General features: G+C 39.8%; 1 protein-coding gene across 1 annotated transcript; it reads left to right on the forward strand.

Moving 5' to 3' along the window:
* The first annotated feature begins 776 nt into the window (after positions 1-776).
* On the forward strand, positions 777-9,446 carry cdc37l1 (cell division cycle 37-like 1). Its single transcript, XM_074689727.1, has 7 exons — positions 777-1,156; positions 2,473-2,772; positions 2,924-3,014; positions 3,534-3,649; positions 4,309-4,431; positions 4,525-4,698; positions 7,330-9,446. The coding sequence occupies exons 1-7, from the start codon at positions 1,052-1,054 to the stop codon at positions 7,444-7,446; spliced, it is 1,026 nt and encodes a 341-aa protein (XP_074545828.1). The 5' UTR covers positions 777-1,051; the 3' UTR covers positions 7,447-9,446.
* The last annotated feature ends 887 nt before the right edge of the window (positions 9,447-10,333 follow it).

A 10,333-nucleotide genomic window follows, 5' to 3' on the forward strand; every position in this document is an offset into this window, starting at 1 on the left:
TCCCATATAAAACATGCCACCAAAATTTCAAGCGAAAATTTGCGTATTTAAAAGTTTTATACACTTACTTTTCCTGGTCCCATAAATTGCACTTCCACTGATGGATGCCATTTTCCTTAATGAAAAAGAGAAAGCTACCAAAGCCCCACCCCTTCACATTTGGTATCATGAAAAGCCCTAAATGTCCTCTGTAGATGGCATGAGGAGTTTATTCAGTAATGTGAAGTAAGTGAAAGATATTTAGGTTTACAAATGTCCTCCACAGAGGACAAATTTGAACTACTGGTACTCAGGAGGATAAATAGAAAGAAAAACAACCTTTTTGTTTTGTTAATAGTTAATACTACGAAAAATAGCATTCAGATGTCACATCTTGAATTCATGACAAAAAGTTTTACTATCCTGAAATCATTCAAAATCATAGCATCCCAGGACGTCTTTGTTACATTGCAGGAGGGAGGATATTTGCAGTAATATTCAGGTGTCTATCATTTTCTCGACTCTCTCCTCACCAAATGACGTAAGAAATAACACACACCTAAATTTATAGTAAACTTGCACAATCTTTTATAGCTATATTTAATGTTCCTACTTACTTAGATGTTCATTCTCACCCTTTCCACCCCTGATGTGGTCTCATTCCACTTTATCTTCACCCCGGCAACGATTTGTTTGCTAAATATCTACAACATTTTAGATTCCTGCTTTTATATTTAGACTTTTTTGTAACATTTATATCTGGTGGCGTCAGAGAGCCTCAATACCCACGTGATCAGAGTTGTTTACCACGTGCTCCGTGTGACGTAGTGAAGTTGCCTGGGACAGTGAATCGTACTTCTGACTGTTAGCTAACGGTTTGTTTTTGTGACTAGGAGTTACCGTTGTGCATCATGTCCTCCAGTCGGCCCTGGTGACTTCAAGATCTCCGCTTGGATCATATATAACTCTGACAGTGAGTTCATCAAGGAGAAAACTACTTGTCCCGATCCCTCCAGCACAGCTAGCATTAGCTAGCGAGTCCCACTTTACAGTTAGCCTGCTAACAGCAGTGATGGAGTGGCTGGGCAACGGAGCTTCAGTTCACCCCGACAAGGAGTCAAGCTGTGATCCTGCTTCAGTGACCCGGGACACCAGCGGTGTTTATCCTCACCAACAGGTAATAATCTCATGACAGCCTCTTCTCTTGGCTCAGTATTTACACTTCTGGATATCAAAGAGGTAACTGAACGTCATGCTAACTAGCTGAGCCTGTTTTTGAGATCATACAAGTTACTTCATGACAGCTTCACAGTCAGAAGAGTGCAACTTGTTATCTTCTTGCTATCGATAATGTCAATTTATGTGTTTTTTCTTGTCAACTGCACCACCAGTATTGTTCATGTAAGCTGTGAGGGGCATGGGAGCTGCAGTCACATTTACACTTTGACTGTGCATAACACTGGATTCCAGTCTGCGTACCAGACTAAATGATTACCTGATTTTGACCTTAAGTCTAACACACACACACAGACAGACACACACACACACACTCACACACACACTGCCAGTTCCCATCTTGAACATACATGGTAAACAGATCACTTGCAGAGTCCTATCAGGACATGCACTAAAATCAGCGCCCACATGAGATCATCCGTAAATGGGATGGTGAGATCAGAGGCCACAACAAGACGTTCCCTCAGCCCGGTATTCTCAGTCACACAGCAGCTGTGTGTGATGTTTGTTGTCTGGAAAATGCATCTGGCTTTTTGGGTAGCCATGCAAGATATTTTTAGCCATCCATCGCCCCACCCTGTGCCAAGTACAGCATGGCTGTGGAAGCTTACATACTGAGGCCTACATTTAGGGTGAGATTCTGAGTGAGCAGACAGATTATAGGGGGATGTTGTTTAATTACAGGGGCACCAGTTATTCAGTGGGGGAAAATATCCTCACACTATTTTGAAAACTTGGAAAGGGAAAAAGATTAAAAGTAAAGCCCACGTGGAGAAAAAATGTCAACTGTTAAAATAAATCTGAAGAGAATGCAGTCACTTAGTGCGAGTATTGAAGAGTTCAGTCTTATAACAGAGTTAAAAGCAAATTTAAATGCATTAAATTTACACTTGTTTCTTGTGTGTCATTATGTTCTTATAAAAACTAAAAGTAAATAATTTGATTCAACGAAACACGTCTAGTTTAGTGTTAGTGGGGTTTTCAGGACAAAAAGATGAGTGTACATCTCATTTTAGTGATGTCACCATGGTCCCTGTCTGGGAGCACACAGGGAAGCTCTGATTTGTTAGAAATGCTATGAGTACAGTTCAGGAAATGTTCACTGCCTGGTAATAAGCTGTTAATGGGAAAGGAACAGAGAAAGTTACATGGAAAACCAAACTGTGATGCATAGGAGATGTGATTTTACGTAATGAGTCTCTGATGATAGTCCATGCTGCATCTCTGAGCTCTTTTCTCCATTTTCCTCCACAACAGTCACCATCGTTGCACCTTTGTGATTCTGCCATGGCGTCACTCTGTCAGAGCCAGCAGCGCTGTGTGAAAGCCTCCATCATATCCAGCTGGAGGCTGGCCGAAGCTCAGGATCAGCTCTGTTCTTTAGGCGTCCACAGCTCTGAGTCACTGGAGCAGGAACGTGCCAGGACTCTGGTGTGTCCCGCAGAACTCACGCACACAGTGGAGGAGTGGCGCCGCAAGGAGGGCATGCTAGGAGGTCAGGGGCACAGCCGCAGCCCTGTGCTCGGAGCTGTTGGGAGTTGGGACGTGTTCGATAAGGTAAGTGAGTCAGGAAGGACTTTTCCTGTTTAAGTGAATTGCACATAAATTACAAAGCTCTTTAAAAAAGTACTGTGAGTTTATGACTGCTAGTGACTATTCACGGTATTAACAGTTGGTTTACATCTTTTACATCTTTTGTTTCTTTCAGAGTATCATCAATGTTCAGAATCAGCCTGTAGAAATGGATCAAGACAAGTGCTCCTTTCTTCAAAAGTATGAGAAAGAGCTCAGGCATTTTGGTGGGTGAAATACAAAATCTGAAACAGTAATAATAATTTACTCACTCTCGCATCATTTTTATATTTCTTTTTTATTTGCATATATTATCACATAGTTAATTAGTGTGTTGTCTGAAGCTCTTTTGCAGAATTTTCTCTCAAGTTTCAAGCGCAAAAGACATGTTAGTTTGTTTCATGTGTATATTTATTAGGTCTTATGTACTGACTCTTAGCACGTTTATAACTTTTATATCACTGCAGACATCAGTTCTTCAGAGTTCAAGGGACCTGGTTTCATATGTTTCTTTCAACTTCCATCACATCAACAATACAATTTTTAAAACTTAAGGTTAAAAACCTGAAGCAAAATTTAACGCAGCACCTTAATTATCTGTGATGAAAAACTTGACATGCAACATTCCACTGATGGAAAAAAAGAAAGCAAACTTTATAACTTGATGAGCAGCACCAAGGTTTAACTGTCTGTCTTCTACCTACTAAACTGAGAATACTTTTAATCTGTGGCCCTTTTTTTTTTAGGTATGTTACGGAGATGGGACGACAGTCAGCGTTTCCTGGCAGACATGCCTCAGCTCATCTGTGAAGAAACAGCAAACTACTTAATCCTGTGGTGCATGAGACTACAACAAGAAGGGGTAATGTAAAAAAAGGATGAGGTTTCAATGGTTGAATCTGTGTAAAAAACTACTGAAACATTGTCCAACTTTGTAAATAGGCCTGATAAAGGTCAAATGTAAATCCTATGCCTTGACATCTCCAGATACAAAGCCATGAAGTATGATAACATGTTTAAAGAGATGGATTGAAAAAATGCAGTTAGAACGTACTTTTTATTTATTGTTTTTGCACCAAAACACCAAGAAAAATTCCCTCTTTGTTGAAACAAACCTGGCAATGAACCAGATGGTGATTCTAAATTAATGTAAAGGGGCTGTGAGGAGTTTCTGGATGATTTTAAAAAGGTCTCACTTCTAGATATATACCCTATCGTAATCCACCACTTAAAATGACATTACCGGTGCAAAAGTAGGTTATTTCTAAAGGCTATTTCTGGGCTTCCCAGTTGGATCAGACAGGATTGATTTATGGCACATAAAAAGAAAGTCCAAAGGATTCATACATGTACAGGTTAATAGGATAACCTTTATGGTGTTCGTAGCTTTTAAGTTTTAATTTTTAAAGTCACACTCTCTTACCTTTTTAATGAGTTATATTGCAGTAAAAGTTTGGCAGACAGTATGTAGAAGAAAGCATTGCTTCAGAGGTGTTTTTTCTTTCTTACTTTGATTTTTAGAAAGAAGCACTTATGGCGCAGGTGGCACATCAAGCTGTAGTCATGCAGTTCATCTTAGAGATGGCTTCAAGTTCCCAGCAGGATCCTCGAGGCTGCTTCAGACAGTTCTTCCACAAAGCCAAAGTAAGACACACTGGAGTGATGTTTGTTATCTTTTAGGACTCAGTCTGCCCCTGCTCATGAAATCTTCTAATACCGTTGTTCTTGTTGCTGTAGGACGGACAAGACGTTTATCTAGGAGTCTTCCACACGGAGCTTGAGGCCTTCAAACACAGAGTGAGAGATTATGCACTGAAGTCTAGAGGGGATACACACAACATCATAGAAGAACACAACACTGGCACAAACTGCAGACTCAACCCCAAAGAAGCTCTGGACTCTCGACCTCCAGTGAGTTCTCCTTTTTTTCTTTTTCCCCTCATGATGAGTTTTCTGTTGTTGCAGTTTACCCAAACAACTGCAGGGGGAGCCTTTGAGCCTTGGATATGAGATGAATACTTGAGAGCTGGATTTCAGAAAATCAAAAATCAGAAATACTTTATTGATCCCTGAGGGGAAATTACATAATTTAGGATTATGTAGGATTTGAGAGAACTTGGACTTTTGTTCCATTTTGTTATGATAGTACCACTCCAAAACTTGTCAGTGCAGTGTTGGTCTTGCATCATCTCTTTTACTTTAAGCGGTTAAGATGGTGACATCACTAAAGTTACCAGGGGATAATTTACCAGCAAAAGAAAATATTGTTGACATTCTTGGTGAGAAAAAAACAACAACCATCATTCCAAAGAAGGGATGCTGTAAGAAATGTTGATAAGAACAGAATTTGATTGCATTTCATTTAAACTCTGTATGCTGTTAAAATCATGTGAGCAAACACAACAGGCCTGGTGTTAAAACTGAAGGCTTTTATCGTTTAAAGAAGGTTGGATGCTCATTTTTAATTTGCCACCAGTAACACATTTCCACAAAGTTGGGTTTGAAGGTAGGGTCTGCAGGATTTTTTTACTTATTAGTAAACACAATGTTAAAACTGGTCTCCTACTCTTGGCTCAGTGCCAGCAGCAGCGCACACCCACAGCCTCAAAACATGTAAATGACTATGTAAATACACTCGCTAGCCCAGCAACCACCTGCAGCATCGCAAGACTTGAGCGCCATGTACTAGACTTAGCATGTTAGCACAAGCTAATCACAGGAATTGACACATACCTGGTTAGCAGAAAGCTAACTGGCGTCGCTCTTCATCCTGTGCTGCTCCTCAAGTTCCCGAAAGCTAATGAAAGCTGAGCCAAACTTCGCCCTCATTTTGGAAAAAGCTTTATCTGTTTTGGTGTTTTGTTTCACTTTGGTTGTTTTTCTCTTCATGCTTCAACCGTAGCCGATTAGGATAGCTACTTCTATTTTCTATCGTCACCATGAAAAGCCACTTGCGCTTGTCACTTGTGATTGGCTGATGTAACCACACTTACTCTCCACCCAGACACTTCCTGATGCAACCAAAACTTCAACATACTGTAGGGCTGAGACGATGTGCTTTTCTCATTATTCTTTCATGATTTTTGGGGTGCTGCAAATCTTTGATATTCCCAGTTTTTGCGATTTTTGGTTCTTTTTTTACCACCAGACCATTTGAAAAAGTTGAATGATCAGGATGATGATGTCTACAGACTATATCATATTTCCCCAAAATTGCACACCACATGTGAGTCAGTTTTTAGGATTTGTTTAGGGGATCTGACATCTCAACTTTTTTTCTTAGATTAGAAAAACCTTTATTGTCCCTGGGGGGCAATTTGTTTTGCAGCCGTAGTACATACATCCACAGAAACAAGCGAACAAACAAAAAAAAAACATACATGTATAGGTTAGTCTGACTAACTCATGGATTACATCATGGACAGTAAGTAAAAAAAAAAGAATAAATAGATAAAAAACAACACTGTATAGTAAAGAACAATATGCAATGTGCAGCTCATAAACAAAGACTAAAATGGAGAACCTACATTTAAAAAAAGATTTTTGAACAAAAAAAAAGATTTCAAATCATTAAACAAAAAATCACGATACTACGATACATTGATTTTTTTTTTCTTCCACCCCCAGCATACAGTCTGAGGAGTGGGTTGAGGCAGACACTGACACTGACACACATGTGTAGAGGCCTAGAAGCAACTGTGCAGGATTATTCCTGTAAAAGTTGACATTTTATTATTATATATTTTAAATCCTACAGACCGTACCTTTAAGACAGCAGAACACTGCTGTCAAAAAAAGTTAAAGTTAGAAACATCATGCAACTAATTTGTGTATTATCTATATTTCTGCCATTAGATTTTTTTTGTGTGACTTTGTGTTCAAATATAGATTCAAAGCCTCATCAGAGGAGTACGGATCTACATGTGGAAACATTAATAATAAAGAAGCCTTTTCACTGTGACATTAACAAGCTTGTACAGACATGACGGGCTCTGATGAGCACAATGTATCAATATTCAGTTGAAGTGGAGTGTAAAAGTTGCTAAATGGCTGAACTTTTGTCTGCAAGAATGAATGAGGCCTCCTCCCCTCTGTGGCCCCACAACTTGACCGCCTGCCAAACATCTCCTCCTGGAGAAAGAAAACCTCCTCCCTGGTCTCACAGAGGAGAGGCGGCTACAGGAATGTGATCCAGCCTGTTGGAATCAAAGCTCGTCTCTTCGGCTGCTGTGATGCTGGATGTTCTTATTGCAGCACGTGTTTCTGCCTCACTACATCTAACCTAGTTCCAGGTCAAATCTTTGCACAGAAAACACATGAGTTCACGGCAGAATTTTTATCATGTCAGATCAGATCACAGCAGCAGAGTGCAGTTACGTAACAGTTATAATCTGTAAACTGGGCGGCAGTAGGTTAATCCTCCCACACTCTCTGTCCATCTCAATCCAGCTCTATTTCTGAGTGAATTTGTGCTTGACCAACCTTACCTGTGACCTCTTTGAGATCTAATGTGTCCCTCCTCTCTTTGTCCTCCCCCTGCAGGTGGCAGAGTATCCCACAAAGAGCATTTTAGAGTCTGGACAGTGGACAAACACACTGAGGTGGACCAAGGACGACGCTACAGAAACAGATGATATACGCATGATGGAGACCTCTTAGTGATTTTAGAATTCACCCTCGCTTTTCTTCCCTCTCCATCATCACCCCCATCTAGGATCAAGCTGAGTTTTAACTACGCGCAGCCAGCAGACCAGACCAGCACAGGAACAGACACAAGAACATGGTGTCTTTGGAGCTTGGATTTTACCAGTCGTTCAGAAAATAAACTTTACCAAGTGACAAACAATGATCAGTTCCGACTTTGTTGTGTCACTGAAGAAAGCCTCTGCTGGGTTGCACCTTGTAGCGTCTCCCATCGGCTTGATGCATGTGTTTTACAGAGATACGAACCTCTCGTATCCTTTAATCTTGTTTCCCTGGAAAAGAAACGTGAGGTATAGCAGAACAAAACTGAGAAGTAAGGAAGTTACTCACCAAATCCAGTGCCTGAATCAGGACTTGGGTCACATTGATGGAGCGTGTCGCACAGGTTAAAGCATTTTTTATTGTTATTATTTAAGGCAAAGAGTCTTGGACTACTTAATAGACTTCGTATGGGGGAAATTATTCAATTTCAGTCATATGTGGGGAATAAAACAAAAGAGTTCCCGAAAGCTCAAAGGTAAAAACCTTTACTGGAGTTTTTCAGACTTGCTGCAAAGTATTATACCAGGGATGACACAATGACTCGTCTTCTTTAACACTGCTTTTTAATCATGCCTCCATGTGATTGAGAGAAGAAAGGTTGTCTGCATTGATGTTGCAGGAAAGGCAGAAAGCAGTTCAGGGGGTTTTAGATTTTCTTTCGTCCTCCAGGATTTGACGTGCGAAGCTGCTGTTAAATTTAAATTGAGAGGTTGAGTTTTGTGTCAGATTCACCACACAAGCTGTTTATTATGTTTTCAGCATTTGAAGGTAGAGCACAGTCTCAATCAGAAGAGGTTCAATAATTTCCTGTGCTGAGCTACATTTGTCTAAACTGCAGAGACAGATATTTTAAGATGTTGCCATTGCTGGTTGTGCTGGGAATGCTGTTAAGACTGTTTTTTTTTCTCCTAGCAAAGTTAGCTTAAAGCATAACATTTTGGGGTTTTCTGAGAAAGCATCATACATTTCTTGAATAAGCAGGACCTGGGTGGTTTTGCAGATTAATGTTTTCAGTGTTGTCTTGGGAGGACTAAAGGGAGATTTGAAACCTGCTAGTTAATACACTACCTCCACTGCAAAAAAAAAAAAATCTTATCAAGTGTTTTTGTCTTATTTTTAATAAAAATTGTCTGTTAAGATTAAATATAAGCCACATTAACCTGACCAGTCCAAAATATGTCTGTTTTCAAGTATTTAAAGACATAAATGGGGTCTGAATTGCTTGTAATGAGAAAAAATCTGCCAGTGGGATAAAAAAGTTATTGTTTTTAAGCTGTTATTCTTATTTGGAGAAACCTGACAAGCACATCTTTCTTATCCCATTTTTAGATTTTTTTTAAACTTGTTTCAAGCAATTTAGATTAATTTTTTGCCTTTCAATAACTTGAAATAAGACATTTTTCTGCAATGGCCAGGTAAATGTGACTCACATTTGGTCTAAAAAAAAGCATTTTTCACTGAACATGAAACAAAAACACTTGATAAGGTGTCAGTATCAACGAAGGGAAGTTTTATTTTATTTTTTTGCAGCCGGCTTTGACTTGTAAGTGTATTACCCTCAGGAGATCCTGGTCAGCACCACCTCTTTGTCGAGAAACCTCCAGAAAACCTGTACAGAAGCAAAGCTATCAACCCCTGCAGACCAGATCAGTCGTTTGAGCTGTTTTGAAGAATAGCTTATCACTTATCACGGTGCAGGTGTGCACTTTATTAAGTTTTTCACAGCTTTATTTTGCCCCCAGCAAGCTGATTTCTTTTTGCTCTATCAACCTATTGTATTCCTCTACTCAGCTTCTACACAAATATTTACAAGAAGCTGATATTAAAGCTTAAAAAGAAAGCTTTTTATATTCCATTTACACTAACAGGACAGCCGTATTTTTAAACTCTCATTGTCCTTGAAGGATAAGTTTGGTTTATACAGCTTTTACATTGTTTATAGAAGGAAGTAGAACAAAATACTCACCCAGAAGGTTTTCCTGATCCAAGCAGTGCTTCGGGAGATATTTAGATCCAAAATCGTGCAGAGGACGTATAATGGGATCCATCGGGGCATAGACAGCGGTGCTCCTAAAACTGCATTAATCGTCCAAAAACTCGTGTTTTTCACCAATATTCCATCATAGTCCGCTCCGGGTTAGTCCTCTGCTGCAGTCTGTGTCATTCTAGACAGCGCTGTGTGGCTGTAATGACCTCTGAACTGACGAAGACTTTGTTTATGTTTGCCCCTCTGCGCATGCGCAGTACTTTCTGGAGAGCTGACTACACTTCCTCCTTTCTTTGAGGGACAAACGTAAACAAAGTCTTCGTCAGTTCAGAGGTCATTACAGCCGCTCAGTGCTGTCTGGAGTTACACAGACTGCAGCAGAGGACTAACCCGGAGCGGACCATGATGGAATATTGATGAAAAACATGAGTTTTTGGACGATTATTGCAGTTTTAGGAGCGGCGCTGTCTATGCCCCGATGGATCCCATTATACGGACGTCCGCTGCACAATTTTGGATCTAAATATCTCTGAAGCACTGCTTGGATCAGGAAAGCCTTCTGGGTGAGTATTTTGTTCTACTTCATTCTATAAACAATGTAAAAGCTGTATGAACCGAAATTATCCTTTAAATCAACTCATCAACTTTTTTTTTTTCTAAGCGCTGACCAGGATCCCCTGTATATCCTACACTAAGTGGTTATAGGTATTTTAATACAATGCCAGTTAAGAAACAATAAACTATCCTTTACAGCCGTTAGTTGTTAGATTACAGCTTTTAAAAACTGCCTTTTAACATAGTCCACTCCTGACA

The sequence above is a fragment of the Halichoeres trimaculatus genome, unplaced genomic scaffold, assembly GCF_033239565.1.
Source record: "Halichoeres trimaculatus isolate MK-OKI-2021-1 unplaced genomic scaffold, fHalTri1.1 fHalTri1_scaffold_16, whole genome shotgun sequence".
In the NCBI taxonomy this organism is placed as follows: Eukaryota; Metazoa; Chordata; class Actinopteri; order Labriformes; family Labridae; genus Halichoeres; species Halichoeres trimaculatus.

What these genes read in the sequence shown, in the direction of transcription:
- cdc37l1 (XM_074689727.1), top strand. Translation starts at nt 1,052, where the DNA reads ATGGAGTGGCTGGGCAACGGAGCTTCAGTTCACCCCGACAAGGAGTCA. An exon ending in GAAAGAGCTCAGGCATTTTG is followed by an intron (nt 3,015 to 3,533) that starts GTGGGTGAAATA and finishes TTTTTTTTTTAG; the next exon opens with GTATGTTACGGAGATGGGAC. An exon ending in TGAGACTACAACAAGAAGGG is followed by an intron (nt 3,650 to 4,308) that starts GTAATGTAAAAA and finishes TTTGATTTTTAG; the next exon opens with AAAGAAGCACTTATGGCGCA.